This window comes from Cupressus sempervirens, chromosome 8 (genome assembly GCF_028749045.1).
Source record: "Cupressus sempervirens isolate cs-2001-9-10 chromosome 8, ASM2874904v1, whole genome shotgun sequence".
NCBI classification, from domain to species: Eukaryota; Viridiplantae; Streptophyta; class Pinopsida; order Cupressales; family Cupressaceae; genus Cupressus; species Cupressus sempervirens.
In genome coordinates this window covers 528,490,591-528,517,782 of record NC_143125.1, presented here as the reverse complement: position 1 = coordinate 528,517,782, position 27,192 = coordinate 528,490,591, and the positions used below count along the sequence as shown (strand labels likewise).

At 36.2% G+C, this 27,192-nt stretch overlaps 1 protein-coding gene across 7 annotated transcripts in view; it reads left to right on the top strand.

Annotated features, from left to right (window-relative positions):
• Positions 1-27,192, top strand: part of LOC149543521 (SEC14 cytosolic factor family protein / phosphoglyceride transfer family protein) — a 160,090-nt gene that overhangs the window by 83,097 nt on the left and 49,801 nt on the right. For all 7 annotated transcript variants that reach the window (XM_089798314.1, XM_089798316.1, XM_089798313.1 and 4 more), the window contains one exon: positions 15,503-15,759. In XM_089798314.1, the coding sequence (XP_089654440.1) occupies positions 15,503-15,759 (257 nt within the window). The remainder of the gene's footprint in view (positions 1-15,502; positions 15,760-27,192) is intronic.

The window sequence follows — 27,192 nt, the reverse complement described above, 5'->3', positions numbered from 1 at the left end:
ATGTATGTGGTGTCACAAGTCCTCTCTTACATACTATTTTTGAAATTTTGAAAATGATAAAATATGATTACTTGCAATTATTAATGGATAGAGATCTAGCCATAAAATTTGGAAAGGACAAAGAGAGTGAGGTAGATGATCTATGCCTTCAATTGAGCTTAATGCATCACTCCATCCACAAAGCTGAAAATCAAACGAGTGGGGCAGCCACTCAAGAAGAAGATAACCGAGGTTCAAGGGCACAAGAAATCACACAAATCATTAAAGAAATTCATAAAGTGGGTAGATGTGAAGGCAAACAATGTAATTCAATCACGTGTTCCCCTTCTGAGACCTTCTATGATGAGAAAAATTCTATGGATCAGCAAGTTGACGAGTCTCGAAATTCTGATTTTTATGATAGTAGCTGTACATCTTCACATGAGCACATGGTTAGTGATATAACAAGTGAGGATAATTCAGGGATTTCAATTAATGGTGAACCTTCCTTTAATGAAGACTTTGACATAAGTGAGGGTACTTATGGTGGAGTAGGAAGTTCAAATTTATCCTTAGCATGCTCTGAGGGATTTTTCAGTCCACCTAGAGATTTATCACCTAGCTCTTATGAGATGGCCACGACCTATTTGTTGATTGGTGATTTTACTTGTTGGTATATTCCAGATATCAGTGATTTACCTGTGTATGTTGGTGGTATTTTCGCTGATCCCATTTGGCCTTCAGGGGTCAATGAGTTATTTGCAGATGAGTGGGGAGATCATACACTACCTTATGTTCCACATGAGGTGTCTACATTTTTTATCCAGCAATGTATTGAAGATAGTGCTAGCATTCATGATGTTGGTGATTCACCAATCACCCTTTTCCTTATCCAGGGTCATGTTGATTGGGTGATTGGGAATCTAGGTGTTAATAGTATCTTACGTTTGGTGGATTATGCTGTGTTGTTACATGGTCACAAGATTATGATTTGTGTGTTTCGGCTTTCTAACACATCAGAGTTCCAAAGATTAGGATTACTTTGTTTGCACTAGGTTGATATAGTGTTGGAGTCAGATAGGCCGGATTTGTCATTCTCATCGGTACAAATATTGCAGGAGTGGTACGGTAGTACAAATATTACATTAGCTGGTCAGTGGTATCTCAGACAGTGCACGAGTTCTCACTTGGGATCCAGGTGGAGCATCCCTATGTATTGCCTTTTATTGGGGAGCTAGGTGGAGAGTTTGGTTGTTATCATCTTGGGGTGGATATTGGTATATTGTTGAGCTCCCATCCTCACTTGACAGTAGAGGCTCGTAGTGTCACTCATGGAGTGAGGCATTCATTTTGACTGAGGGTATTGGCACACAGGGCAGCAACACATGACAGTTGGTGTCCCTTTATGGCGAGACTTGGGATCCTAGCATTCAGTTATATGGCACATTGATTCCTATTGTACTATTTCACCATTTTGAGTTTGGGAAGATGCATGCCGGGGTACATTGGCTGAGGAGTAGAACCTCATTCTTGAGGCGAGTATGGGATCCTGGCATTTGGTTTCTGTAGGTATGAGCGGATTGCTTGAGGGGAAGCAATCTTTGAGAAGGGAGGCTTTGTAATGTCCCCTTTTTTTTGGGACATTATAATTCTGTGTTGCTAGCTCACTTCGCCTAGGTTTCGGGGGCAAAAAGGTTCTTTACGGGGTTCAGTTCGAGATTTGGCCTAGACATTTCCAATTTCAAACCCATCAGAGCAGTTTTGGCAGGTTGTCTGGATGATTACTATTTTTAGTAAGTAAATAGAGCTTAGAATTCTTGATATCTCAGTGTTGGTTTGGAAGCGTTTTGCCGAGAGCTTTTCAACGAGCTATTGTATGTGCTTATCCGAGTTCATTTGGTCATTTATTTTGATGCCTGATTATTATATGGTTTACTGGCTAAGTGACTTTTAAAGTTCATTTAACTTGTCACTTTATTTTTAAAAGAGTACTATGTTCACTTAAGTGACTAAAGGACAAAAAAGGTGCTTTATCCCACATTGCTTAAAAGAGTGTGCATCACATTGGAAAAAGTGATTAAGGTACAACAGGCTCCACATGGGAAGTAATGAGGATTATAATATTTAAAACAATATTAATCTGGGAGCTGGAAACAGTTACTGTTTATCTCTTCGAGGACGCAAACCCTTGAAGAAGCTTTTGGGAGGTTGGACACAAACCTAGCCTTCTTACAGGTTTTATCTATATTGCCAATCTGACTGTTATTTCTGTTTGTAAGATTGGATTTTCTCGATTTTCGCGTGTTATTGTATTGCTATTTTATAATACAGTAACGTTATTTGGCAACTATTTGTGTTAATTGCTAGTTTAAATATGTACTTCTGAATATTGGAGGAAATAAACACACTTTTCTGGGTTTTCTCGTATGCATATGTGCTGGTTATAAATCGATTAATGTTCTGGAATTTATATTAAATATTGGTTTTCTGTTTGGGTTTGAATCTGCAATTTTATATCACAGGTTTTTGGTAAAATATCTATAACTAGGACCAAAAACCTATGAAACTCCGTGATGAATCTCTCAACTGAACCCCATTGCTTGAGTTGTGCCAAATCCCTTAAAATGCAATTAAGGGTTGTCAGTATAAAATTTTCAATCAAGTTCTCTGCAAGCTCAACATGGTTGTCAATTAATCATGGCCTAAAGTCAACATCCCATGACACCACCACTCATGAGCATTGCCATCTAGATGCAATGCAACATATTTTATGGCATTGGATTAAATTGAAAGTATTTATCCAGTTTCTGCACCCAAGCTCTAGCTGTGATTTTTCCTATAACATCAAAAAATGGAATGGAGAGCTTACCCACTTTCTTTTTAAGCTCATAGTGTTCTGCCTGTTGCCCCTCATGGGTAAGTGTTTCAATCTGACATCTATAGACATCTGAAATACATCTTTTTGTGAATCTTTGCTGAAAAATTTCTCTAATCCTCTAAAATCTGATTCCACATCTCTTGTTGAGTTGGTCCATTATTGCTTTGAACATCTTGTCTTGGTGGAAACTGAGGCATGAGTGGCCTAGTGCTTGTTGTTCCTGCTCTAGTTCGTTGTCTATCAGACCTATTATATACCGAGCCATCACCATTGCCACTGTTTCTTCCATTTCCTTGTCCTCTTGCATCATTTTTACCTTGGTTCCTGTTGTTCCTAATTGTCATGTATTGTGTCATAAGAGCTGCCATCTGCTGTTATGTATCCTGGAGCTCTTGTTGCACTCCAGCCACTTCATTCATCATTTATCTTGTACTTGGTTATGTGCTTTTTCCATCCCAGTCACCGATATTTTCAGCAATAAATGTATTACCCTCTTGTTCAATTCTGGGTCGGTTGTCGATGGTGAGATTTGACAAGTTCCTTCTTAGGTAATACTGTTCCTTTTTAGCTCTGAGACCACTGTATAGGTCTGCCTTTTTCGCTGATTTTTTAGTTTTCCCAATATCATTGTACCACTAAGTTTGTTTTGTTTAGGAGTGCAACATATGGTTTGAATTGTTTATGTCAATAAGTTTCATATTCCTCTCTTTAGAGGAAATGTGCATACATTGATATGAACTTGCACTCTACAATGAAAAAAATGTAAACACAATGATAACTAATTCCAGATGTCAGCCACACAGATCTTATTCAGAATAGTTTAACAATACATAATCAGATTTGAATATTATTGCAGACCTAGAAGTCACATTACGTTCCACAAGAAGTATAGTTCTCTTGTTTCCAGACGTGATCTCCCTTCAAAACTTGACTCAAGTGTGGTCTTTGACGATGACTTCACCTTCAGATTTGCTGTTTGAACATCTCTAGTATTTTCTGATGACGGTGATATTCCAGCATGCATTTCACTCCTAATATTCTCAATTAAATACAACCCCAACAAATGTCTTGGCTGTGGTGTAGCAACTCTTTAAATAGCTACTCTGACACTGACTTGGATCCCAATGCTGTATCATTCAACAACATCAAGATCATTAGCCAAGAGAGTTTGCATCCTCCAAGCTTGAGATGAAAAATCACCGCAATATTACCAAGTTTATAAAATATCCAAGCACCATAAAGAGAGCACTTTGTTATTGCATACAGGACCTCTAATAGAAATACTGGTAAAGATAATTACAGTCTTACCTTTCTTAATGCTGATGTATAAATCTTCAAATTCAATCTTCAATGGGCAATGCTGACAATGTGTACTTTGAAACTGCAGGTTAAAGAACGATCTTGGGACTGCAAATATGTTAGTACTTGAGATTGCACAGTCTCCAAGTTCGGTGAGCATATATGTCATATAGAAGAGACATGCCCCCGTAGGGTCATGACCCTACGTGGTCATGATTCATGCCGTAAGCTTTGATTAGTTAAGGATAACAAGTCCGTTACTTATTGGGTGTTATACACAGCAATACAACAAGCTCGATACCTATCAGGTGCAATACAAACATTGTACATATCCAAAATGCACAACAATTATAATTAGACTTTGTCTAAGATCATATATAGCCCGATTCATTATCAGATGCTTGCATGAAGTTAGGACATAGCAAGATCAGCGATAAGAACCTGATCCCTGATCAGTATAACAGCAAGTGTCATCAGCCAACCCGATATGAATCAGAGGCAATCATAAAACTCAGATACTTATATATATATATCTGTGTATATGTATATATATTATATGTATATATGCATATGCTCATATATATATATGCACAAGAACGTATAATCTAATGATTACTCTAACAGATGCTAAACTTCAACACTCCCTCTTTAGCAAGGGAGAAGTAATAATCCATATATTATAATATCTAATCTTAACACATTATTTGACACTACCACTCTAAGAATAGAGACTCGTCAAGTAATTTAAGTTTTCATGCAATGAACACTATCAAGTATAAGATATGATCTCTAATTGTCCGAAGCAATATCTAGAGTAATCATAACTTGTTTTGTTATTCATGACTTCTAACAAAATCAGAACACTATCATAATAACAGGCCTATCATTTGTAAGATTGTCACCTTACAAAGATTACCTTTTGAATGCATATGTCAATGAAAGATCATTACCTTTCATTACATATTTGATGCAACTAAACAGCCATAGAGAAATCAACACACATATAAATTGAAACTTAAGTTCAATATTCAAAAATTACAATATGATCAAGTTTACCTTTGAAATATTCCAATTTAATATTGGCAAGAGGTTCCGTAAGAATATATGTTGATTGCTCATCAATCTTGATATACAATATCTCTGATTCAAAAACTGAATTTATAGATAGCTGATTTATTTGAGTAAAACATTGCATATGCCACTTATGTATTCAAACTTTGGAAATGTATCATTCTCCCTTTGTTTCCTCACTATGGGATTCTCGTTCCATTTTATCTCTTTGTTAAAAAAACTTAAAATGCAAGATTTTCATCTTTTTCGTACTTAACTTCTGCTAGGGTTGCTTGAATTTTCTTTCGTTCTGGATAGAAGTTATGAGTGTGACCAAATTTTTCACATTTGAAGCATTGTACTTTGGACCAATTTCTTTTCCTGTATGATTTGTTGAATTCCTTGTTGTCTTGACGAATTCCCTTTCTTTTTCCCTTATTACTGGTACTTGTTTGAAGAACTTGAAATTCTCCCTCTTGATTTGAAATGATTCCTCTCATAATTAATCTTGACTCTTCTTGAGTGCATTCATTTTTTGAGAGATTCAAACTTAGGAAGCTTAGGTTGGGAGCTTAGACCTCTGATAAAGTTTTCCCAAGACATGGGAAGACCTCTTAGGGCAATCATGGAAAGTTCTTTTTCATCAATTTGATTATCAATAGTTGCAAGTTGATCTTTTAGTTTAGATATTCTCAGAAAATATGGCGTTATAGATTCTCCATTGTTCATTTTAATGTATAACAAATTCTGTTTTAATGTCAGTAGTTTGCTAGTTTTGTTAATCTCAAAAGTGTCTTTAATTTTAGAAAACATTTCGAATGCTGTATTAAGATTTGAGATTGAAGGGACAATATGATCTTTCATAGAATCTATAATTATTTTCATAGCTTTGTTAGAATGTCTTTTCCATGTAGTTTTCTCTTGCTCATTGTCAGGAATGACTTTATTTGTTTCTACATATTCTTCTAATTCCATTTCTCTTAAAACAATCATAACACGAGTTTTCCATGAAGAAAAATTTGTTGCCCTTTACTTGTTGACATATCAGTCAAGTTTGTTATTAGTGACACACACTTATTCATATTTAGTTAGTGTAAAGTTCAGTAGTGCAAATCGAGCAGTTCAGTGTATACTAAGTTTATCAGTGGTTACCGAGTTCGAAGTTCATGTGATGTGAAGCCAGTGGTTACCGAGCATTGTAGTATCTACCGAGTTATCAGTTCATGTGATGTGAAGACAATGTTAACCGAGCTACTCCATGGTAACCGAGTAATTTAGTGTTTGCCAAGTTGCACAGTATCTGCTGAGTCACTAGTGCAGACCGAGTTCAAGACTACTTGAAAGTGATTAGTATGGACAGAGCTTCTACGTCTACCAAGAGCATGACGATGCCAAGTAGTGACAGTGGATGCCGAGTATCAGAACCTCACCGAGTTAGTCTTCAAAACCCGAGTATCTTCATGTGAGCTGACTTTGTAATATTTGTGTCAACTTGTGTCATGGCCGACTTTGAAATTTTGTAAATTGGATTGGTATATATATGTGATGTATTGTATCATATCCAGTGTAAGTAATTAATGCAAGGAAGAGCAGCAAAGTGCAAGAATGCGAATATATTGTGAATACAATTGATAAAGAATTGTAAAGGCTATATCAGTACAAGGAGTAGTAGTGACAAATCTATCACAAAAAGGTGATCAGTACTCTAAGGATTCTCTATCAGTAAATTTAGTTGCAAGTCAGAGATCTATTGCTTCATCCTAATAGGTGAACCAGTCAAAATCCTCTAACAAGGTAGACCTAACAGTCTTTTCTAAATCTCTTTACCGAGTGCATACTTCATTGTATGTTTGTAAATCCTCTCACAAGGTGGATCTAGTAGTCCTATTTGCTCCTAACAGGGTAGATCATCAGAAGTGATCAATGTAAGCCTTAACTGGCCAACTTTATGCTGCAATACTAAAGTTTGTGGGTATCATCCCCACTCCAGTTTTACTTTCTATTTGGAAGGTTTTTGGGTCAGCAAATCATTGTGTTCAAGTGTTGTGAATGCTTTTATAATTTCAGTTTCTCATGCATACAATTAGTTCAAATGTGATGAATTAAATGCTAAATGGTTTATTGGATTAAGAATTGAAATTGGTAGAAGTTTTAGAAGTTACTGATTCACCCCTCCCCTCTCAATAACTTAGCATAGTTTTGAATATTTCCAACAATTGGTATCAGAGCATTTTGGTTCTCAGAAGAAAGTTTAACAGCTTGAGCAAAGACCAAAGATATGGAGATATTCAAACTTGACAAAGCTATTGACAATGAAAAGTTGGATCTAGATATGGCCATTGCCCAACTCAAGAAAGCTAAGGAGCAACTTTCCCAATCCCTAAAAAGAAGAAAGGAACTTGCAAGTCAAATAAATGATCATCTCTACATTGAAGAAAGAATTGAAGATTTTTTCCCTTCGAGCAATTTAGATGAAGCAAATGATGCAATCAAAGAACTCCTAGAAAAGAAAGGCTCCCTACAAGAAGTAAAAAAGCTGAAAATAGAACAAGAAATTCAGTTAGTAAGGTTATGTGAAGTCTTGGAACAAAGAAACAAGATAAAAGAAGAAATGGATGGAAGAAACTATGAAATCCAGAACCAATCCCTTTAGCATGTAGACCTTGTTGATCAAATCTCCAATGCAAATGAGGAAATCATGAGCCAAAGACAGATCAATGAAAGATTAAGAAATGATCTAAATTTTGAAAGACAAATCAATGAAAGAATAAGAAATGAGCTGAGATTTGAAAAACAAATCAGTGAAAGATTAAAAAATGACCTAAACACTGAGAAGCAAATCAGTGAAAGAATGATGAAATCTCAAGTAGACATGGTTCAATTGAATGAGAAAAACCTCTATAAGCAAAAAGAAAAAGCAAGAATTAGATACAAAGAAGAAGGTGAATCCTCCAAACAAGGTGTTCAAAGGAATCAAAGACCTACTTGCAATCACTGTGGTAAGATAGGTCATACACCAAACAAATGTTGGAATAATGGAAAAGCAAAATTCAATGGAAAATGTTACAATTTCAATCAACATGGTCACAAGGCTAATGAATGCAAAGAGAAACCTAAATTTGAAGGCAATTGTCATAATGCAAGAAACATGGACACAAGGCATCAGAATGCAAAACAAAGACATTGAATCCTGCAGAACAAATTGTAAAGACAATATTTGGTTGGGATTATAATACCTGGTGTAGATGTCATTATTGTGGAGAATATAGACACATTGGTATGAATTGTGTTAAACATCATATGAGGAAAAGAGATACCACTATAAGATGTTACATTTGTACAAAACTTGGTCATCTTGCCAAGTATTGTATGAATACTGGTAAGATTGAAGATGAGAAGGAGGAAAAAGCTGATAACATTCGAAAACAAGTGAGACAACAATGGATTCCTAAGTCTATTGAGGATTCTAGTCCGAGAATGATGGTCGAGTCACTCAAGAAGTGGGTGACTCTACCATTCCTAATTAAGTTCTTAAGAAAGAACTGGAACCAGGCTATCAAAGAAGACATCAGAATCAGTTTTAGTTGAAAGGTGACAAAGATCCAAATCCATATACAAGATACAAAGGGATCACTAAGCATGATCTGTATCAGTCATTATCGAGTTACCTTCTCTACCAAGTAAGGTTGGGTCATAGACTCTACCGAGCAAGGTCGGAAGTAACAAAGGCAGTCACGAAGACTTCGTCGAGTGATCAATACAAAGTAGTGGATGACAACCTGTCAAGCATAAGGATAACTCATCTACCTCTGTACCAAGCATTAATAGCGAAATTTTGACAAAAAGGCATGGAAGCAAATTCATATTTCATCGAAAATTTTAGAGAGCTATTGGGAAGTGCTATTTTCTGTGCAATCAAGTGACTTGAGCGAATTTCCTACATACGTTTTCGAAGTTTTCTCAAGCTACCAAGCAAAATGGCATCCAATAGTAGCAGCAAGGCAAAGAAAGGTTATGATATGTTGGTTCATGGTGTTGAATGGAAGGCGCCGGACTTCAAGCTCGTGCCCGCGGTTGTAGAAATCCTAGACCCTAATGGAGCTCAATCACAAATTCCTCCCAAGGTACTTCTTATCAATGACATTAGAATTCATTTTAATGCGCAATTCAAGGAATTGGTACTCTTGAGATGGATGATGCCCTAGCTCAGTTGTGTGTTGATGGAACCTTGAAACCCGAGCATTTACATTTGGAAACAAAAGGTTTAACTCATATTCCCCATATGTCTTGAGAATTTCAAATAAAATGGATTAGGTATATTCTTAGCCGGGTGCACAATGGTCAATTGTGGTTGGAGCAACCAATATTGATAACGAAAAAGATGATTCATTGAATCACTGGTCTTTCCATGCTCGCCAAAGCCAAAACCACCAAAACCCTAGGTTGAGCTGAATTGGAAAAGAAAACCCTAGCCAAGTGGCATGGCAGAGGCATGAAAATAAGCAGTGTTATAGATGCAGAACTCAAATTTGGTATTCATGTTATAGCCCACAAGATATACAGTTCAAGCCGTCACAACAGTGTATCATGTGAAACTGTGGACTTGGCGTACAAAGTGGTGAAGAATAACTTGTCTTATGACCTTGTCGAGTTCTTACTGAGACAATTCAATAAGAATATGGAAAGCATTAGAACCTCCAAGAATAACCCGTGCAAATTTGGTTCTTTGTTAACATGTTTATTCTTCTACGCTCAAAAGTTTTTTCCTTTCAAAGGCACTGTATACTGGAGAAAGGATGTGCCAGTATTGTACCAAATAAATGAATACATTGCAGAAATGGGAGAAAACTATGGCAGCATCATGGACAACTACTTTGATGTGTTTAAAGACAAAATGAACAATAGGTTCAGGATACCTAAGAAGTTAGTTGAGGACTACAAGGATGATGTGTGCTTCATGGTTGATTGTGACAAGGTATACATCCAGGCAGTCAAGCCTAGAACTGTATTGGTCAAGCCTCTTGGTTTTTTCCTTTCAAAGGCACTGTATACTGGAGAAAGGATGTGCGAGTATTGTACCAAATAAATGAATACATTGCAGAAATGGGAGAAAACTATGGCAGCATCATGGACAACTACTTTGATGTGTTTAAAGACAAAATGAACAATAGGTTCAGGATACCTAAGAAGTTAGTTGAGGACTACAAGGATGATGTGTGCTTCATGGTTGATTGTGACAAGGTATACATCCAGGCAGTCAAGCCTAGAACTGTATGGGTTAAGCCTCTTGGTTATGAAGTAAACATTGATGAGAACAAGGATATCATTGAAGCCCTTGTCAATGAACTTGTGGATCCCAAGGCTCCTTACTTTGGTACTTATGAAGAGACAGAGGCAAGAATAGAGCTGGAAATCAAGCTACCTCAGGCGGTTAACAAAGGAAAGAGGAGGATAGCCAAACTGAAATCTAGTGCACCTCTCATGTTAACCGAGGGTAAAGGTGAAGATGAAGGACATGCAGAGGATGAAGAAGAATTAGAAGAAGAAGAAGAACCTTTGAAGAAAAAGGGCAAGGTGATTATCACCAAGTCTGCAAAGGCATCCACTGCAGTCTTCACAAGGAGGTCTAGGAGACTGGGCCTTTGCTTCATATTCATTGACTTTTAACTTTTAATGAAGTCAATATTGTCTTCAGTAAAGTGTTGCTGGACATTAAATTACTGCATTTGTTTGCTCACTATCATTTAGTTGCTTCTCTTTAAAACCTCAGTCTTCCAACTCCTCTACATTGAGAATGTATAACAAATCGTTCACGAAATCTTTCTTGAAACCAACAACAATTAGTTAACCAATAGTTTTTCATACACCTTTGACTTAACATCAATGACGATTTATCTTTGACCTTTGACATTAGTGACAACATTTCCAACAACAAAATCCTCAATGGTTGCATCCAAGTTGGTAAATTTATGGGCTACATCCCAAAGCTCCACCGCCTCATCCTTGTTTTGGGGATTTAAGCGTCTAAGTAAGCTTTTGACTCTATTCTTTAGTCTTTTACATATAACTTTGTTTTCTCATTTACTCTCTTATCATTTAAAGGCAAGAGCAAGAAGAATATGGCCAATATTCGGAGTGTTTATGAGCCCCAAAACTATTTAGAGGCAAAAAGGAAACCTGAATCGGAAAAGGCTATGGAAGTTGAGTATCACAGTATTTTAAATGACAACAATTGGGTTGTGTCAAATCTTCCACCGGGGTAGAGACCCATTGGCTGGAAATGGGTCTATAAAGTGAAGTATAAAGCTGATGAAACTCTTGATAAATACAAAGCTTGATTGGTGGCTAAAAGCTTCTTGCAGAATTAGGGCGTTGATGAGAAAATCTTTTCTCCTATAGTAAGTATTAGCACTGTCCAGTCAGTTCTAGCCATTGCAACAAAGTTTGACTGGAAAGTCCATCCATTGGACGTGAAGAGTGCCTTCTTTAATGGTAATTTGGTAGAATTCTACATGTTGCAGCCTCAAGGTTTCAAGGTTGAGGCAAAGAGCACAAGGTATGGAGATTGGTAAAAGCTCTTTGGCCTAAAGTAGGCCCCCCATGGCATGGTTACATCAAGATTGATAATATTTGGTTGCACTAGGCTTTCAAAGAAGTCCTTCGATTCCCAAGTTGTAAGTCAAAATCACTGGTAATGACATCATTCTTCTTGTCATCTATGTGGATGATATCATCATTATTGGTAGTCATAGTTGCCTAAGCAAATCAAACTGAAGGTGTCTGATATGACTAATCTGTGACTTTTGCATTATTGGTTTGGTAGACAGGTGGCAGCATTTTCATTTCTCAGTCAAAGTATGCCAAGAGTTTTCTAGATAAGTTCAGGATGGTAGATTGCAAATCTTCATCTATAACTTAAGATAAAGGGCTGATCCACCTGTGGTGAGTTGCATCTTTAATCCAACTAGTTGGCAGTATCATATATCTTATGGCCACTAGACCTGATCTTAGTTATGTTGTGAGCTACATATCTCTTTTCACGACAATCCCTAAGGCAGATCGTTGGCTTACAATGAAGTGTGTACTGAGATAGATGAAAATGACATTTGACTTTGGAATTTTGTATAGCAAAAACATGGGTCCCTGGCTGTTTGATTTTAGAGAATCAACTTGGGTATCTTTTGTTGATGAAAGGAAGTCTACTTGTAGGTATCTATTGTCTTGGTATGGGTGTAGTCACATGGACCAGTAAGAAGTAGTAGTCTGTAGCTTTTTCCTCGATTGAAGTAAAATATCAGGGAACTATTAAAGCTGTATGTGAGGAAGTATGGCTACAGTAGATGCTTTCTGAGTTGAAAATGTCTCAAGCAAGGCCTTCACCATTGTTCTGACAATCAAGGGGCACTAAAAGTTGCCAAGAATCCAGTCTTCTTCAAGTGAACTGAACATGTAGAGCTTAAAAGATGGAATTGTGATGTTGCGTTATGCTCTAATTGTGGATCAGATTGTAGATATTCTGACCAAGTTTTTGAACTTGGACAAGTTTGTAAAATTCAGGGGGCAACTTGGTTTAGTTATCAGAATAACATGAAGGGAGGGAATTAAAGTAATGTTGTAGATGATTGTATAATGGTCATTAAATTTGGATTCTTTTTATTTCTTATTTTATTGTATTTAATTTCCTTTTATTGTAATTTCTTTATAAGTACTATCCTACTCCTTTTTATTTCATTCAATACCATGCAAGTTCATGACTGTCATGTCTAGTAAGCCCAAGTCAAATGACCTACAAGAAGATGGTCATCAAATACGGACAATGATAACATTTTTGATGGTCCATATGATATTTGATCATTGATCAATGATCAATGATTGTTGATACTTGGCATTGTTATTTTTTAACCTGAAAGTTTAATATGTATCATGGCATTTGAGTTTCACTAATATTTGGCTATTATTATGCGGTGTATTTTGCTATGATATTTGACTGTTAATAGGGTGGTGTATTTTGTAATTTATTATGGCTGCAAATATGTATATGTTTCTGATTTTAATTGGTTTTTGTATGGATGGACCCAAAGAAATCCAACACCCAAAATATTTCGCTCAAACCGGTGAACCGAATCTTCAAACCTGAATCCAAGTATGATTGGGAACTCACATCCTTGCATATTATTATCAAGTCTCTGCAGCATATTTCCTATTATATTCATTTATTATGCAAACTGTTTCATTCCAAGTGGTATCAAAACATGATCTTGGCATTCTGAAGGCAAGAAACAAGGCATTTTAAAAAGATTTATGAGATCATATTGGGAAGTGCATATCTTTGCATTTTGGCAAAGAGTAGACTTGGAGGAGTTATTTCGAAAGGAATTCCTCTAAGTTCACTCCGAAGGTTGCAAATCTGCAATTTTTTTTTTCTGATTCTTGAAGAGTTGATCAAAAACATATTGAAGCCACTATGGTTTAGATTTTAGGTCATTTGGAGCAAAATTCAAGCAGTTTTTGCCAAATGAGGGTTTCCACCAAACTCAATAAGTTTTTTTCAAAATGTTCTCTGTCAATGGCTTGAGAGAATGTTCAAAGGATAAGATCACAAAGAATGACATTTGTATTAAAGACTTTCCAAATATGACCCACCACGCGTATTTTTTTATGATAGTTTGGAGAATTGTATATATCTTGTTTGTGTGTCATGTAAGATTGAAATTTCTATAAGTGCTCATGCTGAAGAAACGTGGAAGAAAAATCTCTCTTCTACTATTGTTTTAAATGCCATAGGTAGACACGTGGCATTCACTAAGAAATGTAGCTCTGGTTGAGTGATGGATGATACAACTAATCAAGTTTGCAAATTTGGTCTTTAGCTAAGAATAAAACTATAAAAGTAACACTATATAAATAAATAAATTCTCAATTTCTGGGGATTAACCTTCTTCCTTGTACACAAATCATTCTATTAATTACCTCCTTTGGCGACAATTTGTAGAAGCCTATTTTAGAGTTTGATATGCCTTTTGACTTGAACCAGTATTGCAGGGTTGAGGTCCAATTCTAGAGTTTGAGTGCTGACCTTGTGAATACCATTTTTGATAAGTGGCTATCACGAGGAGAGTTGAATAATTTAGGGAGATATAAATAGGTTGGAGTTAAATATAGATATAACATTATTGAAATCAGGAATCAGGATATTGTCTATGTATTTTGGTTTTCTTTGGGGTTTCTAAAATTTAATTGAAGACAAATTATTTTGACTGTTTTATTTAAAGAAAACACTTGTTTCATGATTACTTGTTCTTTACACTTTTTAGTTTATGTTTAGGTATAAATTATTCATAATACTTTTTACCAGCTTTATGCCAACCCTCTAAAGTGAATCTTCAGGAATGCTGGAAAACAATACACTGAAAAATTGAGACATGGATTTTTTTGTATACTCTGCTACTGATATATTGTGTGGTTTCTCTAGTGGGTTGAAAGTCAGGTTTCTTTATATGCTTTTGTTTAATTTGTTCCGGGTTCCTTTAGTGTTTACTTATATATATATATATATATATATATATATATATATATATATATATATATATATATATATATATATATATATATATATATATATAATTACACTGAAAATTTCTGTTAAAACTCTATTGTGTTACTAGAATGTACATAAAAATTTAAAATTAGAATAACATGCAAATTTTGACTGGGACTTTATGATATACTTATTATTTAATAATTTAAAAGATTATCAGAATCACTAATTCATCACCGAGTATTGCCAACTAGCCACAAATGATATTTGTACAAATTAGAGTATTTTGAGTCATTAATAGATTTTTATTTATATTTGCAAGAATTATGATGTTATAATAAAACATGAAGATATTTTTGAACTAATTTACAAATTTTATGGAAACATTCTGTATTTTTGAACTTTTACCAAATTTACAGGCACTGGATTAGAATCAGGAAATTAATTTGAAATGCAAGTAGAGTTGTATATTTGTTTTCAAATAGGAGTTTGAATTATAGAAGTTTTAGTTTTTTCTTTTATACCATGTATATATTAGTTTACATAAGAGGTGATATTTTTTCTTTATTTATTTTTCATGCGGGTTGGAAAGAAATTTGTTATATCTTGTAAACCTTTACCTCTAAGGTTTCTATTCATTCTCTTATATCATAGTGTTAAGATCAATTAATTCGTCTTATTGTCATAGTGTTAAGATCAATTAATTCATCTTAATCAAGCAGCATCTTTTAATGACAGTCTGATTCTTATATTGACAGGATAAAGGATGATGAACTAGAAAGGTTCTATATTGCAGCAAATGGTGACTTTTCTATGCTAATGACATTAGTTAAGAAAACCATACGGTGGCGGGAAACATACTACTTTCTCTCACCTCCAGAGCTAGATGGCTGGTCAGACTTGGTATTTTGGCATGGTTGTGACATCAAATTCAGACCATGTCTTCTTATTCGCATTGGCCTTGCTTGCTCTTCTTTGCAACCAGATGCGCGAGCACGCTTTTCACAGGCAGTTGGTAAGATCTTCATAAAAAGTATGAGTTTTTATGAGTTTAGTGTATCAGAGGGCGTGTGTGCTTCAGAGATAATTAATGTTTGGAAAAGTTATAGAAATTAACGGATTCTTTCTCCATATATATATTTTTAGAAGTAGTGGAAGTAAAAGATAAATTTAGGTATGTTGAACACAGCCAGACCTAAAGAATGGTAAGAATGGTCACCGCAAACTGTGGGTTATTTGAAAGAAATTTATTTGCGAGACATCGTTACATGGTGATCAGGTATTGGAGAGGGTGATTGGATGCTGGAGAGTTTATCAAAACCAAAATTTGTGCTTATCATCTTGTGGTGAAGACATTATCCAGTGGACGATTCCCCTTAATCATCCTATATTGGAAAAGAGAAGTTGCAAAGAAAATCTAGGAATCTGCTTCCTATTGAGATAGTCTCTTCATTCCAAATAAATTTTTGATTCCTAATCACTCTGCTTCTTTGTCTCTTATATGCTGTTATGTCATATTGACTTTTGCTTCTGATCACTTTACCAACAAAACAAGAACTGAAATCTCAAATTTAGAAGTCTAATATATACTCCAAAATCTGTTAGTACCTTGTCCTCTCTAATTCTGCTTAAGGGGTTGGTCTCGAGCAGTTTTTTCTTAAGATTTCTGACAATCATAGTTCAAAAACTTGCAGGACTTGCTGCGGACTCGTGAGTCCATTGGCAAGCCGAGTTGAATTGCCGTGGACTTGTGAGTCGAGTCCAACATCAAGACTTGCGAGTCCTTGTGATGGGCTCTTGCTGCTGCTTGGACATGCCCAACAACTTATTTTTTGACTTTATTTTTCACTTTTTGAGTCATTTGTTCTTTGTGCTTGCTCACAACAAGGTTTTAGGGTGATTCTGATGAAATGGAGGATGACGAAGATGAGGACTTGATGTTGAAGAAGAATCACACCCTCATTTAAAAAACTCAACACCTACTAGTTCAAGTCTCAAGGTGCGATATATTGGTTATATTAGGAGCGGGAAAGAGGAGGATGTAGTCTTTAGTTTGCTGTTTTCCACATTTGGACATATCATTATATTTGATTTTGTAAACATTTATAAAATTTTGCTACTTTTATACATTTTAAAGTTTGCAACTGTGATGATATTCCATATATTGAGTGCCTGAGAGTCATATGATGTGTAATATATCAATTATGGCTCTTGTGTTCTTTAAATGTATTAATTTCATTTTGTTTTTATGTAAGACTTACAGTTTTCTCCTTTAGCTGAGTCTTTGCTAAGTCCTTCCATGAGTCTCTCATGAGTTTGAGTCTGAGTCTATTTTTTTGGTGTGCTGAGTCCGAGCGTTTAAACTATGCTGACAATAGATAAAAGACCTAGTGGTTAAGTTTGAAATTACTATTAGGTTTCAGGATGTTGGATAAAGTCCGGGTTATTATGTTAAAAGCCTTTTTAGGTCCTGAAAAATGGTTCAGAAGTGTTGTGTTTAAAGAAGTGCTATATATAAAAATGCTAAAGTAAGTGACTTCTTCATATTTTTCTTTTACATTCTGTTGGGATCCTTTGCATAATTTCATACATCTAGAATATCACCATAGAATATTAGATGGAGGCCTTGCTGAAAAAATGGCACGACAGTCCAATACTATACAAAACCTAAAAAACCTATAAGCATGGCCCAACAAAATAAAAAATTCAGGCAACTTATTGTTGCGTAACAAAATTAAACACAACAAATGCAAAACCAGCTTATATGATGCTTGAGCAAAAAGTTTACCAATGCCAACCTTATGTGCTAATGGCTTGTTGCTTCCTGTAACCTCCTTAACTCAATTCACCACCCCATGAGCTGTTCTCCCTTACTAGGAAGGGTAAGTAGACTGCATGGAAAATTTCCTGATGGCAATGGGCTTTATGCATAGAGCTTGCTCAAAATATCAAAATTGTGAAATAGTTACACTCGTGCAATCCACCATTAGAGTGAGAAGCATCCAACGCTACTGGAACCTTGCCCACATCTTGAGAGTAGGCATAAGGTCCCCTAATTTCTCAATGTAAGTTCCTTCGTCTTATTTTTTTTAAAAAATTGACAAAGATGCAGACTACTCAGACTAACCAACTTCTTGCTGAGAATAATCAGCTAAAAATATTCCAGAATATAACTAAAAAAATCATTTCCACCTCCATGCAATCCGTAAAGGCCACAGACTACCAGGAATCAACCAGACTGCTGTTGCAGTCCACATTATGTAAGTTCCAGACTTCTGCTTATGGTCGTATCATATTTTGATAATTCCTAGTACCAATTGAAATATAAACTATCCTTTTAATCAGGAAATATTAAGAAAAATGAAGACAAAATCAATAAGTGACATTCAACCTGCAATATATATAGCACCTGAATTATTCAAAAACTAACCAGCAGTTCGGACCAAACAATATATAAAATGAAAGTTTGTAAATTTATGCAGAGATGTCCATCTCAACCAGACTATGGGATGAATTTTAACAAAAATATACTAAGCAAGAATTTAATATGTCTAGAACCCTGTATTTACTATTTTACGAAAGTAGGCTCCATTCAAAATTAATATTACTGACCAGCCCATCCAATAATATAAATGAGAGTCGAATAGTAATATTTCAACAAAGCCCAACAACCGTAATAGTTTTAATCTTTGTCAAAAACTAAACCAAGAGAACAAAAAGAAAGACAGGAGAAGCATTCATTCTTCTTGAAGATCTTCTATGGTGGCTCTCAGGACTCCCTCATGTAGAATCCCTTCTTCTTCGAAGTAGTGCTCTAGCCAGTCTAAATCAGTGGGATCCAAGATGGTGAAAAAGTAGAGAAGCCTAATGTTTCTCAGATAGACTTCCCTATCTTCCCAAAAGCCTGTCGGGTCCTTTGTAAAGATAATCGGGTAAGTAGGATAAGTTTCCGTTCTAATATATAGCATATTAAAGTTGGCTGCAAGAGGAATGGTGAGATCACCTTTGATGTTCATAAGGACAGTGTCAAGATCACCTAACAGGTGGTCGTCAAATAGTTCACGATAGAGACTAGCTATAAGATTATTGTCAGCATAAAAATGACAGATTACTGCTATGAACATGGCAACAATGTTCGTATTAGAGAGGAACCTGTTGGGACAATTGATATACTAGGTTCGTAAGCATTGTAGAACAACTCTCCAAACAACCTTATTTCTAACAGGGACGAACTGCATGATTCTCTCAATCTTTATGGGCTTATCGAAAGCCATGTGCCTTGCAGGAGAGGTAATTTTAATTGGGGTGTCCATAATTCTCGAATGCAAACAAAGTGACCAACATTCCTTAATAAATAGCTATGAAGAAGGGTTGCCCAACTTAACCGCTTCTCTTGGGAGAATAAATGCATTTAAGATCCACACAAGGAGTGAATTTATGCATGTATGGAAGGTGCTTGCGAACTTGTATAAGTAATTAATGATCCCTTATGAGAAGTACATCCAAAATTAAAATTTATATAAAAGACTAAAGTGTTAGAGGAGATTAAAAAAGTGGATCTCAAGAATCCCTTGATAAAGCTGCCGAAAAAACCTAAAGTGTCGAATCGTAATATCCTTGTCCAAATTTGATTGAAGCTTGCTATATTTGCTATTAGAAATTTTGTCAAACACTTGTACAACAGAGGGATATATGACTGATTTCATTTTCAGTTTGTTTTCAGAATAAGAAAGATGACTTCTAATATCATAGGATGACTGAAAAATGACTTCTCTTCTGCCTAGTCTACACCTAACATGAAATGCAACTCTTTTTTTTCTTGATGCAATATATGACATCTATTCAATGCAAATTAACACTTACAGCCAAGTGACATTATGTCAAATAGTTGGCATGCAAACTAACATTATATTTCAAATTCAAAATTGATATAAAATCAGGTTACAATGCCTTCAACAATCTAACTAGACTATCCATACAAACCATGTAGATGTATTTTCAGATAATGCATAAACATGAAGATAAAATGAAGGGACCCTGAGATTGGTAGGCAGCTTTAAAACTGATCAGAATCTGTCATGCACTGTAGCGATATTGTTCACAACGTTGTAGCAATACTGTTCACGATTCTTGTAGCGATGACACTGTTCACGATTCCTGTAGCGATGACATTGTAGCAGATGGGTATAAACTTCCTAATATGCCTCTGAATTAACTGCTTAACTCCTAAAGTGTAGATAAAATGAGGGCATCGAATGACCCTTAAATCTGAAGTGTATCTTCTTCATGAATTGCTGCAAAAACTCAATAAGTTTCAATGAGATGATTGAAATATCACCTCTAGCAAATGCAACAATATCAGCTGATAGTTTCACTGCCTCAAAGTTGCCAATTAAAGAGAATTATCATTCTCAATGACTGAAATGTCCTGCAAAAACCCTTGGCTCCACAAGTGCACAAGCAAATGTCAATATCAAATCTGGATGCCCTATAATGAGGCTCTCTCCTCTATTTATTCTATTCCTTCACCCCTTCTAGAAGAACATAAAATATTATTTTATTGCACTTTTCTAGAAGCTTCCTCCTTTCCAACAATAATTAGTTGTGCTTCTAGAAGATTCCCTTTTCCATATAATATAATATTATTTTAGTGACTTATGATTTAATATTTATTTTAGTCACTTTTTAATTAAATTAATTAAATATAAAGTCACCTTTTAATTTTTAAATTATTTAATGACTTTACAAGAAATTAATTTAATTATTTCACCTTATTTCTCCACTTAGCCTTCAAAGAATGAAAAGCTAAGAACTCCGTTGAGAGGCTAAAAAATGGGGACATTACAATCCACCCCTTTGGAAATTGCTTCTCCCCAAGCAATCTCAACTTTGGATATTGCAGAATCTCTTCACTCTCCCATGTAACATCCTTAATGGGTAGGTCCTTCCATTTAATCAAATATTCTCTAATGACACGACTTTTCAACTGCTTCTCTCTAAAATCTAATATAGCCTCTGGTATCAAAATCAACTTACCCTCATCATCTAAGGTTGGTAGAACTGCAGAAGGAACGACATGATGTCCCAATGTCTTCTTGAGGCGTGATACATGGAAAATATTGTGCACTTTACTGTCCGCTGGCAACTCTAGCTCGTAAGCCACCTCACCCACATGCCCAATGACTCGAAAGGGTCGATAGTGTCGCAGCTTGAGCTTCTCTGCACCACTCTTTTTGAGAGTAGACTGCCTGTAGGGCTGCAACATCAAATACACCATGTCCCCAACCTCAAAAGAGCGTTCCACTCTCTTCTGATCTGCATACTGTTTTTGCTGGTTTTGTGCCTTCCGGATGTTTTCATGAAGAGCCCTCATGATATCCTGATTTTGCTGTAACATGTCTCTAGCACTAGGTACTCTGCTATCACTTATCAACAAATCAAGAAAGCTAGGAGCCTCATAACCATACAAGGCCATGAATGGTGTCATTTGAATAGAAAGATGGTAAGTGGTGTTGTAGCAGTACTCACAAAGGTATATCTACTTAACCCACCCTTTTTGTTGCCCAGCAATATAATTTCTGAGGTACCCTTCCGCCCATTTGTTGACTATCTCTGTTTGTCCATCTGTCTGAGGGTGGTAATTAGTACTCGAAGAAAGCTTACACATAAATTGCTCATAAATCGACTGTCTCGGTCGCTACAATGTTTCGTGGTAATCCATGCAATCTAAACACCTCACGAAAAAATAGTTTGGCAACCTATGTGGCTGAATATGAAATAGTGACTGGAAAGAAATGTGCAAACTTGGTCAAGCGATCAACCACCACATAAACGCAATCCTTACCTTCTACTTTTGGCAACCCTGTGATGAAGTCCATGGATATACATTCCCACTTCCTGTTTGGAATTGGAAGTGGCTGTAATAAATCAGCAGGATATGTATGGCCCTGTTTGTTCTGCTGACAAACAACACACTCCCTAACATATCGTAGAACATCAGATTTTAGTCCCTTCCAAGTGAACCTCTCTCGAACCTGTTGATAGGTTTTGAAATACTCGGGATGGCCTGCCAATGGTGAATCATGAAAGGACCTCAATACTATGTTCCTTACTTCTGATCCTGGAGTCAAGAAGATCCTCCCCTTGTAAATGATAAGATCATTCACCACCGTGTATCTATCATCCTGCAGTGACCCATCAATAATACCTGAAGCCCAAGAATCCTTAGCATATTCTGCCACAAGGCATCAACGACTATATTCTGTGAACCTTTGACAAAAGAAATGTCAAAATCATAAGATTGCAACTTGCTTACCCAGTTCTGTTGACTGTCATTAAGATCTTGCTGCCCAAGGAAATGTCTCAAGCTATTATGGTCTATTTTTACAACGAACTTACTGCGCACTAAGTACTGTCTTAACTTGGCCAATGCATGCATTATGGCCAACATTTCCTTGTCATATATACTGTAGCTTCTCTCAGGACCTCTTTGCTTCCTACTCTCATAGGCAATTGGATGTTTGTCTTGCATAAGGATAGCTCCAACCCTCTCACCTGAAGTGTCACATTGCAACTCAAAGGGTTTAGTGAAATCAGCAATGCAAGCACTGGGCATGTAGTCATAAGTCGTTTGAACATCTCAAAGCATTCTTGTGCCTCACGAGTCCACACAAAAGACCCATTCTTGGTCAAATCTGTAAGTGGTGTTGCATGGTGAGAATACCCATTGAAAAATTTGCAATAGAATCCACATAAGCCCAAAATTCCTCTAAGTTGTGTTAGATTCGTCAGAGTGGGCCGCTCAACAATTGCCTTGACCTTATCTGGATCCATCTGAACTCCTCTTGCACTAATGATGTGACCCAAATATAATAATTCTGTCATGCCCAAGTCACATTTAGATTCCTTGGCATATAGAGATTCGTTACCAAGAATACCCAAAACTATGTTAAGATGTGCAAGATGCTCTTCCCATGTCCTGCTATAAACCAAGATATCATCAAAGAAGACTAACACAAATCGCCTCAACTGTGAATGAAATACCCTATTCATAGTAGACTGGAATGTAGCAGGGGCATTGGTTAGCCCAAACGGCATAACCACAAACCCAAAATGTCCATAGTGGCAACAAAAAGCTATCTTCTCAATATCTTCTTCGCTCACATGAATTTGGTGGTAACTCGATCTTAGATCAATTTTGGAGAAGTACTTGGCACCATGCAATTCATCAATCAACTCATCAATCCTTGGAATGGGATATTTGTTCTTGATAGTTCTCTTAAGCATTCTATAATCAATACACATCCTTAGAGTACCATCCTTCTTTTTAACCAATACCACTGATGAAGCAAAAGGTGACTTACTTGGTCTAATATGTCCCATAGCTAGCAACTCCTTGATAGTTTTTTCTATCTCATCTTTGAGCCGCTTAGGGTGCTTGTAGGGAGTGACTATCACGGGCTTAGCACCCTCCTCCAATTCGATGATGTGCTCTATCTCTCTATTTGGAGGTCTACTAGGTGGAATCTCGCTAATGACCTTATCATGCTTGATCCTCAACTCTTGTATATCAGGAGGATAAATACGTTTTTGCTGCTCTTCTTGTGTTGGCTTTAAAACACAACTTGTTGCCCACTCAACCATGTCATGACGCAAGAGACGTTCCATTTTCCTGAAAGAAATAGTCTTGCAACTGATGTCTCTGAGTGCTTTCAACACATGAGTTTTTCCATCCATCTCAAATTTCATTTCCATCTCACGAAGGTTGAGGGTGAATATTCCTATGTCATGTAACCATGTCATTCCCAAAACCATGTTTGTGTCTCCCATGTTCACCATATAAAAATTTGCCTTGAACTCATAATTATTCAAGCGCATGGGCAATTTTGAAATCATCTTGTCACACCTAAGAGTGTAACCATCAGCAACCTTAACTCGAATTCCCTCAAACTCCTTAGTGTGTATACCACGCCTCTCAACAAGCCTAGTATCAATGAAATTGTGTGTCGCACCTGTATCAAGAAGGGCAATAATCTTTTGACCAGCAAAACCCATTGCATCCTAAAAGACCCTTTTCGCTAAATACTTGTGAGACGAGCCTCTTTAAGCTTCACTTCTTCCTCTAATTCTTCATCATGTTCTGATTTTTCTGATTCTAAATCATTAATTTCAGATTGCTGGTCTGAATCAGAATCTTCAATTAGTGCCCACATTGCACGATTTGACTTCCCCTTAGGTTTCATAGGGCAGTCATGGTTAATATCATATGGTCCCTTACAATAGAAGCATAGTTTCCTCTTCCTTAAATCAATAAGAGTCTCACGATCAAGCGGAAAAGTAGACTTACCTTTAGCTTTGTCCTCCTTAGGAAACTTCTTGTTGTCACGATTGGAAAATGTTCCCTTTGATGTAAACTTGCTGGTAGGGGCAGTGAACTCCATGCTTCGTGGCTTCTTCATTGCTTCCTGTAGTGAGGGAGTATCGAAAGCTTTCAACCAACCCTTAAATGGCTCCATCAATGCTTCCATGAATAAGACCACCAATCTTCTTTCATTGATGTTAGGAACCATGACCGATAACTATTGGAAGTCATTCACATAAGCATCAAGGGAACCATGCTGTTTTAGTTGTGCCAATTCACGGAAACTCACCTCAGGATCTTTGACATCAAACTTTTCAATCAGTCTATTGGTAAACTCATATGTAGTGATAAGGTTGTGTCCAAGAGTGACTAACCCATGATACCACCACTCGTGAGCAACTCCTTCAAGATGTAGTGTAGCAAATCTTATGGCATCCTCTTCAGGCATTGGTCTCAAAGAAAGATAATTATCAAGCTTTTGAACCCAAGACCTAGCTGTGCATTTGTTACTTCCATCATAGTAAGGCATGGAATTCTTACCAAGTGTTTGTTGATAGTGATTTCTTGGAGCATAGTAATCATTCCTTCCTCCTCTCTTATTCCTTTGCTTCATGAATTGATCAAATCTCCATATTTCTCTCATATCAGGAGGGAGAGTAGTATACTCCAAGTAGGCCTGTCTAGCTTCGTCTCGAAAAGAAACAGTTGGAGCAGCATGTGGTTGTTCTTCTCTTGGTGTAAAGGTGGGAAAAAGAGGCCTAGAGGCTGATCCTCTAGTGTCTTCAGTGCAATGTATAGACCTTTCCTCATTAACTTCACTATGTTCAGTTGTGTTTTGATTTTGAGTGGCTTGCTGATCCATTTTTGCTAATAAGCGTGACATCATATCAAGCATGGTATCAAATTTCCTTTCAGCTCTTGCATCCTTATTTTCTTCTTCTGCCATATTTTGAACTGTTTTGCCAGTATCTCTTTCTCTTAATGCTTCTGAGAATGTATCCCCTTCAACCTGAGGATTCTGATATTGTTGTCTTTGTTGTTCCCTGCTATAATATCTGATTTCTCTCTCACTCATCTGCTGTTTGACTGGTCACAGGATGGCAGGATGAAAGCTTTGATACCACTGTAATATCCCTGTCCAAATCTGATTGAAGCTTGCTATATTTGCTTTTAAAAATTTTGTCAAACACTTGTACAACAGAGGGATATATGACTGATTTTATTTTTCAGTTTGTTTTCAGAATAAGAAAGATGACTTCTAATATCATAGGATGACTGAAAAATGACTTCTCTTCCGCCTAGTCTACACCTAACATGAAATACAACTTTTTTTTCTTCTTGATGCAATATATGACATCTATTCAATGCAAATTAACACTTACAGCCAAGTGACACTATGTCAAACAATTGGCATGCAAACTAACATTATATTTCAAACTTCAAAATTGATATTTTGCTGATATAAAAATTCTGATATGAAATCAGGTTACAATACCTTCAACAATCTAATTAGACTGTCCATACAAACCATGTAGATGTATTTTCAGATAATGCATAAACATGAAGATAAAATGAAGGGAACCTGAGATTGGTAGGTAGCTTTAAAACTGATCAGAATCTGTCATGCACTGTAGCGATATTGTTCACAGCATTGTAGCAATACTATTCACAGCCACTGTAGTGATAACACTATTCACGATTCCTGTAGCAATGACACTATTCACGATTCCTGTAGCAATGACATTGTTCACAATTCCTGTAGTGATGGCACTGTAGCAGAGGGTTATAGACTTCCTAATATGCCTCCAAATTAGTTGCTTAACTCCTAAAGTGCAGATAAAATGAGGGCATCGAATGAACCTTAAATCTGAAGTGTATCTTCTTCATGAATTGCTACAAAAACTCAATAAGCTTTAATGAGATGACTGAAATATCACCTCCAACAAATGCAACAATATCAGCTGATAGTTTCACAGCCTCAAAGTTGCCAATCAAAGAGAATTATCGTTCTCAATGACTGAAATGTCCTGCAGAAACCCTTGGCTCCACAAGTGCACAAGCAAATGTCAATATCAAATTTGGATGCCCTACAATGAGGCTCTCTCCTCTATTTATTCTATTCCTTCACCCCTTCTAGAAGAACATAAAATATTATTTTATTGCATTTTTCTAGAAGCTTCCTCCTTTCCAACAATTATTAGTTGTGCTTCTAGAAAATTCTCTTTTCCATATAATATAATATTATTTTAGTGACTTATGATTTAATATTTATTTTAGTCACTTTTTAATTAAATTAATTAAATATAAAGTTACTTTTTAATTTTAAAATTATTTAATAACTTTATAAGAAATTAATTTAATTATTTCACCTTATTTCTCCACTTAGCCTTCAAAGAATGAAAGGCTAAGAACTCTGTTGAGAGGCTAAAAAGATGGGGACATTACACGAATATACTAAATGTCTAGTCTAATAAAGTTCGCTAGAAATAAAAATACTAACTTAAAGTTTTGATATATCTAGCTAGACTATCCTCCTAGAGACATCTAATAAAATAAGACATAATTATTATCAAGGGCTTAGAATATGAAGATCACCCAAAAATTCATTCCTATTTAGAAGGTCATGTGACCAAGATCTTTGAGAGACGCCAGTCTTATTTGAGCCATCAGCTCCTTCATTTGCCAAATGATCCGCCAAAGAGTTTCCTTCCCTATAGATATGATTCATGGTAATATGCTTAAAAGATGGAAGGAACTCCAATGCCCATGTCCTCCAAAGGACGAGCTCAAGGACATGTGCCACACAAGGTGTCTTAAAAAGTGTTTTGTGTTTCTCTTGAAGGATTTTACCAGCTGCCACATATGCTGGTACATTATTGGTAATTAGATGCATCACATGTTTAGCTCCCACCTCTACGATAACTTGCTCCAACACCAGAGAAAAAGTTTCAGCAGATTTCACCTTGTTGGAGGAATCCAATGAAAGACCCCGCATACTATTTCAAGCAAATAGCTCTGCAGATTTCTCTGATTGTTTGGTTTTGAACAGCTTTATGAAGATCTGTTTGTTTTTTGAGTTTTTTTCAA